We start from the raw sequence: 7,500 nt of genomic DNA, 5'->3' as shown, positions 1-7,500 counted from the left end.
ATTCAGCAGCTTTCATTGGACTCTATGAAGCTGAGGGAGTTCATTCTATATAGAGGGGGTGGAATTCAATATGTTAACAAGGGAACATTATTCAGCAGCTTTCATTGGACTCTATGAAGCTGAGGGAGTTCATTCTATATAGAGGGGGTGGAATTCAATATGTTAACAAGGGAACATTATTCAGCAGCTTTCATTGGACTCTATGAAGCTGAGGGAGTTCATTCTATATGGAGGGGGTGGAATTCAATATGTTAACAAGGGAACATTATTCAGCAGCTTTCATTGGACTCTATGAAGCTGAGGGAGTTCATTCTATATAGAGGGGGTGGAATTCAATATGTTAACAAGGGAACATTATTCAGCAGCTTTCACTGGACTCTATGAAGCTGAGGGAGTTCATTCTATATAGAGGGGGTGGAATTCAATATGTTAACAAGGGAACATTATTCAGCAGCTTTCATTGGACTCTATTAAGCTGAGGGAGTTCATTCTATATAGAGGGGGTGGAATTCAATATGTTAACAAGGGAACATTATTCAGCAGCTTTCACTGGACTCTATGAAGCTGAGGGAGTTCATTCTATATAGAGGGGGTGGAATTCAATATGTTAACAAGGGAACATTATTCAGCAGCTTTCATTGGACTCTATGAAGCTGAGGGAGTTCATTCTATATAGAGGGGGTTGCAAAACTCTTGGCCAGAGCTGTATTGTACTCCACTCTAGAGCTCCTGCCCCAGGGGAGGGGGAGGGGGAGGGTGGGGGGAAGGTGTGGGGGGGGCGCTGTGAATGAACTCCCAGACCCTCACTTGGCACAGCGCCCTGTGACCTCAGGTGCCCCCGGTGGAGGGAGGCTATCATTGCACAATAGCTGCATTGTGCGTAGTGGCATTGCAAGCGTGCAGTCTGTCGCTCTCCAGGGAGGAGTGGAGCTCAGTGTGCCAAGACCTTCCCACACAGAACAACCCCTTACAGGAAACACAGCACGGAGAATTGCACTGGAGATCTCCTCTCTACCCTCACAGAGATCTCCCACAGCAAAAGCACAGCTCTCTGCAGTATAGCACAGTGAAGCATAGGCAAGCATTGTAAAGCACAGAGAGGTCTGGTAAAGCACAGGGAAGCATTGTAAAGCACGGAGAGGTGTGGTAAAGCATAGGGAAGCATTGTAAAGCACAGAGAGGTCTGGTAAAGCATAAGGAAGCATTGTAAAGCACGGAGAGGTCTGGTAAAGCATAGGGAAGCATTGTAAAGCACAGAGAGGTCTGGTAAAGCATAGGGCAGCACTGTAAAGCACAGAGAGGTCTGGTAAAGCATAGGGAAGCATTGTAAAGCACAGAGAGGTCTGGTAAAGCACTTCCCAAAGGTGATTCCGAATGTTTGAGTTTCTTGATGGGGTTAAGAAGCGCAGTGATGTTTCCAAACGTGCTCTCTCTCTCTCTCTCTCTCTCTGTCCCTCTCTCTTCTCTCTCTGTCTCTCACTCTTTGTCTCTCCCTCTCTCTCTCTCCCCTCTTTCTCTGTCTCTACCCCTCTCCATTCTCTCTCTCCCTCCCACTCTCCCTGTCTCTGTCTCCCTCTCTCCCTGTCTCTTTCTCTCTCTGTTTCTCACTATCTCTCTTTCTCTCCCTCTCTCTCTCCTCTCTCCCCTTCTCTCTCTCTCCCTATATCTCTCTCTCTTCTCTCTCTCTCTCCCTCTCTTTCTCTCCCTCTCTCCTCTCTCCCCTTCTCTCTCTCTCTCCCTGTCTCTCTCTCTCCTCTCTCTCCCTCTCCCTCTCTCTCTTCTCTCTCTCTCTCCCTCTCTCTTTCTCTCCCTCTCTCCTCTCTCCCCTTCTCTCTCTCTCCCTGTCTCTCTCTCTCTCTCTCTCCCTCTCTCTCTCTCTCTCCCTTTCTCTCTCGCTAACGACTGACTCGTTTCTCGCCGTTTCCTTCCCCAGACATCGATGAGTGCGAGCGAGATTTGCACGACTGCCAGCCGAGCCAGCAGTGCACGAACACCCCCGGATCGTTCACCTGTACCTGCCCGGACGGCTACCGCAAGATCGGCTCCGAGTGCATCGGTGAGTGTGGAAGAGAACCAAGCCAGCGCTCATGAGCGCACGCGACACCAATCGCTACCCCAGCAGGTCTGCATGTAGCGATGCAGTCCTTCAGATGAGACGTCAAACAAACGAGCTCCTATTGGAAGTGACTCTGCAGCAGCAGCAGCAGTTGTTGTTGAAGCAGAGTTCACCCCCCCTAGTCTCTGCGAGTCGCTTTGGATAAAATGGTCTGCTGAACAATTCAAAAGTTACACAGGTATAGCTTAAACGTTTATCATTGGACACAGTAATTTAGCAGCTAGTTAGAAACAGAAATCAGATAGCGATCGATTGACCTTTTAACAAATCCTCTCTCTCTCTCTCTACCCCTCTCCCTTCTCTCTCTCTCCCCTCTTTCTCTGTCTCTACCCCTCTCCCTTCTCTCTCTCTCCCTTCTCTCTCTCTCTCCCCTCTTTCTCTGTCTCTACCCCTCTCCCTTATCTCTCTCTCTCCCCTCTTTCTCTGTCTCTACCCCTCTCTCTCTCTCTACCCCTCTCCCTTCTCTCTCCCCTCTTTCTCTGTCTCTACCCCTCTCCCTTCTCTCTCTCTCCCCTCTTTCTCTGTCTCTACCCCTCTCCCTTCTCTCTCTCTCCCCTCTTTCTCTGTCTCTACCCCTCTCCCTTCTCTCTCTCCCCTCTTTCTCTGTCTCTACCACTCTCCCTTCTCTCTCTCTCCCCTCTTTCTCTGTCTCTACCCCTCTCCCTTCTCTCTCCCCTCTTTCTCTGTCTCTACCACTCTCCCTTCTCTCTCTCTCCCCTCTTTCTCTGTCTCTACCCCTCTCCCTTATCTCTCTCTCTCTCCCCTCTTTGTCTCTACCCCTCGCTCTCTCTCTCCCTCTCTCTGCCCCTCTCTCTCTCTCCCTCTCTCTGCCCCTCTCTCTCTCTCTCTCTCTCTCTCTGCCCCCCTCTCTCTCCTCCTCCTCTCTCTGCCCCCCTCTCCCTCTCCCCCCCCCTCTCTAGATATTGACGAGTGTCGTTATAGATACTGTCAGCACAGCTGTGTGAACTCCCCCGGTTCCTTCGCCTGTCAGTGTGAACCCGGGTTCCAGTTAGCCGGCAACAACCGATCCTGTGTCGGTAAGTCCTTTATATCGGGGGCCACTGAGGGCACATTATTAAGATAATTAACAAGGGAACATTATTCAGCAGCTTTCATTGGACTCTATGAAGCTGAGGGAGTTCATTCTATATAGAGGGTGTGGAATTCAATATGTTAACAAGGGAACATTATTCAGCAGCTTTCATTGGACTCTATGAAGCTGAGGGAGTTCATTCTATATAGAGGGGGTGGAATTCAATATGTTAACAAGGGAACATTATTCAGCAGCTTTCACTGGACTCTATGAAGCTGAGGGAGTTCATTCTATATAGAGGGGGTGGAATTCAATATGTTAACAAGGGAACATTATTCAGCAGCTTTCACTGGACTCTATGAAGCTGAGCGAGTTCATTCTATGTAGAGGGGGTGGAATATAGCCAGAATTTTGACAGCTCCTTCCCGGTTCTTTTTTTTTGTCTCCAGACGTTAATGAGTGTGACATGGGCGCCCCCTGCCAGCAGCGCTGTTATAACACCTATGGGACCTTCATCTGTCGCTGTGACCAGGGCTACGAGCTGGGGCAGGATGGCTTTGCCTGCAATGGTAGGTCGTGCGTGTGAAGGGGGCTCGGGGGGAGGTATTGAATTCATCACCTCCTCTCTCCCTCTCTCCCTCTCCTCTGCACCTCTCTCTCTCTCCTCTCCCCTGCATCTCTCTCCCTCTCTCTATCTCTCTCCTCTCTTCTCCTTACCTCTTCCTCTCCTCCCCTCTGTCTCGCTCCTCTCTGTCTCTTCCTCCCCCTTTCTCCTTCTCCTCTCTGTCTCTCCCCCTCTTCTCTGTCTCCCCATCTCTCTCTCCCTCTTTCCTTCCCCTCTCCACCCTGTCTCTCCCGCTCTCTCCCCCTCCTCTCTCTGTCTCTATCCCTCTCTCCCTCTATCCCTCTGTCTCCTCTCCCTCTCTCTCTTTGTCTCTCTCTCTTCCCCTCTCTCCCTCTCCTCTCTCTCTCCCTCCCTCTCCCTCCCTCCCTCTCTCTTTCTCCCCCTCTCCCCCCTCTCTCTCTCTCCCTCTCCCTCCCTCCCTCTCTCTCTCTCTCTCTCTACCCCTCTCTCTCTCTCTCTCTCACCCCCTCTCCTCTCCCCTGTAGATATCGATGAGTGCAGCTACTCGAGCTACCTGTGCCAGTATCAGTGTCAGAACGTGCCAGGACGTTTCTCCTGCGTCTGCCCGGAAGGTTACCAGCTGCTGGGCACACGGCTGTGCCAAGGTAAGCGACAGGAGCCCCTCCGGAACCACGCTCTGGTGAGCGGTCCACCAAACCCAGATCCACGGCAGCGAGGCCCGCAGTATAATGGATGTCAGCACTGGAAATCAGACTCCTATTGCACAGCAGTGTGATCCACTCCAGGTTTTACTGCTACCAGCTTGATCAGCCCCCAGTGTGTCTAGCTAACAAGCTCAGGTGTGTCAAACTCTAAGTAAAACCAGGAATGGATCAAACTGCTATGCTGGGATCAAACCAGCAGGGATGGGAATCAGACTCCTATCGCACAGCAGTGTGAACCACTCCAGGTTTTACTCTCTCTCTCTCTCTCTCTCTCTGTCTCCTCAGATATCAATGAGTGTGAGACAGGAACGCACCAATGCACTGACTCTCAGACCTGCGTCAACATCCACGGGGCGTACCAGTGTGTGGAGAACGACCGCTGCCAGGAGCCCTACGTCAAGGTCGCTGACAAGTAGGTACCCCTGCCTCCCTGCCTGCCCTACCAGGTACCCCTGCCTCCCTGCCTCCCTGCCTGCCTACCTTGTAAAGCATAGCAAAGTGTGATAAAGCACAGTGAAAGCATGGGCAAGCATTATGAAGCACAGATGGGTCTGGTAAAGCATAGGGAAGCATTGTAAAGCACAGAGAGGTCTGGTAAAGCATAGGGAAGCATTGTAAAGCACAGAGAGGTGTGGTAAAGCATAGGGAAGCATTGTAAAGCACAGAGAGGTCTGGTAAAGCATAGGGAAGCATTGTAAAGCACAGAGAGGTCTGGTAAAGCATAGGGAAGCATTGTAAAGCACAGAGAGGTCTGGTGAAGCATAGGGAAGCATTGTAAAGCACAGAGAGGTCTGGTGAAGCATAGGGAAGCATTGTAAAGCACAGAGAGGTCTGGTAAAGCATAGGGAAGCATTGTAAAGCACAGAGAGGTCTGGTAAAGCATAGGGAAGCATTGTAAAGCACAGAGAGGTCTGGTAAAGCATAGGGAAGCATTGTAAAGCACAGAGAGGTCTGGTAAAGCATAGGGAAGCATTGTAAAGCACAGAGAGGTCTGGTAAAGCATAGGGAAGCATTGTAAAGCACAGAGAGGTCTGGTAAAGCATAGGGAAGCATTGTAAAGCACAGAGAGGTCTGGTAAAGCATAGGGAAGCATTGTCCCTAAGTCAGTTTGTACTTTCTAATTCATTAAATGAAAACAATGCATGCATTTTTGACAAGCTTTATAACATCAAGCTCAGGCTAGCTTCAAGCAACAATTCCTGTGGTTTAAAAAAAAAAAAAGAAGAATCTGGAATTCCAAAAGCGGAACGTTGGTGAAGTTCTAACACGTGTGCTGCACGTCATGAGTGACACCTAGTGGATGTCTCTATGTACTGCAGTTTTTTTGGCACTGTTGTTTGTCTTTGATAACTGGTATCAAGACCCCTTTTCTTTAACCGCAGGGGACCAGCAAGCCTCCTTCCACGAAGCCCAGGTTCATGTAAACAAAATGATGAATTCGTAATTTTTTTTTTTTAATGGTCAGGTGTGAATTCTGCCTGGGAAACGCTTTCATAAATATGATCTGTTTAATCATGAAATACCGTGAAGGAAATCCAGCTCTGGTCAGAAAGGAGAACCGGGTGTTTAGCACTGCGGTCGCTGAGTCGGACAATAAATTAGGAACACCTGCCATAGCGCTGTCGACTCAGCGTGCCTGTCCTCTGTCTGTCTGTCTGCAGCCGCTGCGTGTGTCCCGTCACCAAGCCAGCCTGTCGGGAGCTTCCCTTCTCCATCGTCCATCGATACATGAGCATCACCTCGGACCGGACCGTCCCGTCCGATATCTTCCAGATTCAGGCCACCAGCGTGTATCCCGGAGCCTACAACACCTTCCGAATCCGGTCTGGAGATGAGGAGGGGGAGTTCTACATCCGGGTAACCCCAGCGCCCTTCCCCCCTCTCCCCTCCCCTCCCCCTCCCTCATCCCCCCTCCCTCCCCCTCCCCTCCTTCCCTCTCCCCTCCCCTCCCCCCTCCCTCCCTCTCCCTCCCTTCCCCTCCCTATAGGTCTATAGGAAAGAACTCCACACTGCAGAGCTGTATAGAGGTCTATAGGAAAGAGAACTCCCCTCTCAACACTGCAGAGCTGTATAGAGGTCTATAGGAAAGAGAGCTCCACTCTCCACACTGCAGAGCTGTATAGAGGTCTATAGGAAAGAGAACTCCACTCTCAACACTGCAGAGCTGTATAGAGGTCTATAGGAAAGAGAACTCCACTCTCAACACTGCAGAGCTGTATAGAGGTCTATAGGAAAGAGAACTCCCCTCTCAACACTGCAGAGCTGTATAGAGGTCTATAGCGAAGAGAGCTCCACTCTCAACACTGCAGAGCTGTATAGAGGTCTATAGGAAAGAGAGCTCCACTCTCAACACTGCAGAGCTGTATAGAGGTCTATAGGAAAGAGAGCTCCACTCTCCACACTGTAGAGCTGTATAGAGGTCTATAGGAAAGAGAGCTCCCCTCTCAACACTGCAGAGCTGTATAGAGGTCTATAGGAAAGAGAGCTCCACTCTCCACACTGTAGAGCTGTATAGAGGTCTATAGGAAAGAGAGCTCCACTCTCCACACTGTAGAGCTGTATAGAGGTCTATAGGAAAGAGAACTCCACTCTCAACACTGCAGAGCTGTATAGAGGTCTATAGGAAAGAGAGCTCCACTCTCAACACTGCAGAGCTGTATAGAGGTCTATAGGAAAGAGAACTCCACTCTCAACACTGCAGAGCTGTATAGAGGTCTATAGGAAAGAGATCTCAACACTGCAGAGCTGTAAGCTAGTCCACATACCAATATGTATCCTGTGACCAATTTAGGTTATTTTTTTGCTGAGCAGAAGACGCAGGCAGCTGGTTTCACAGACAGTCCTATGAAACCAGCCTCGTGCGCATGAGCCGGCAGGTCGAAACTAAAAAAAATGGTGCCCTGTTTTTGTCTCCGCAGCAAATTAACAACATCAGCGCCATGCTGGTTCTGTCCCGGCCCGTGACTGGACCCAAAGAGTATGTTCTGGACCTGGAGATGGTGTCGGTCAATCCCTTGATGAGCTACCAGACCAGCTCTGCCCTGCGGCTCTCAGTTTACGT

General features: G+C 50.2%; 1 protein-coding gene across 1 annotated transcript in view; it reads left to right on the top strand.

Annotated features, from left to right (window-relative positions):
* The window catches only part of LOC117967851 (EGF-containing fibulin-like extracellular matrix protein 2), a 20,167-nt gene that overhangs the window by 11,562 nt on the left and 1,105 nt on the right, over nt 1–7,500 (top strand). Inside the window, exons 5-11 of the mRNA XM_059021458.1 lie at nt 1,934–2,056; nt 3,037–3,153; nt 3,599–3,718; nt 4,260–4,379; nt 4,725–4,851; nt 6,101–6,296; nt 7,358–7,500. The exon at nt 7,358–7,500 is cut by the window's right edge and continues 1,105 nt beyond it. Coding sequence (XP_058877441.1) covers nt 1,934–2,056; nt 3,037–3,153; nt 3,599–3,718; nt 4,260–4,379; nt 4,725–4,851; nt 6,101–6,296; nt 7,358–7,500 — 946 coding nt within the window. The remainder of the gene's footprint in view (nt 1–1,933; nt 2,057–3,036; nt 3,154–3,598; nt 3,719–4,259; nt 4,380–4,724; nt 4,852–6,100; nt 6,297–7,357) is intronic.

Source organism: Acipenser ruthenus, unplaced genomic scaffold (assembly GCF_902713425.1).
Source record: "Acipenser ruthenus unplaced genomic scaffold, fAciRut3.2 maternal haplotype, whole genome shotgun sequence".
Taxonomy (NCBI): domain Eukaryota; kingdom Metazoa; phylum Chordata; class Actinopteri; order Acipenseriformes; family Acipenseridae; genus Acipenser; species Acipenser ruthenus.
This window is presented reverse-complemented; position numbering and strand designations above follow the sequence as displayed.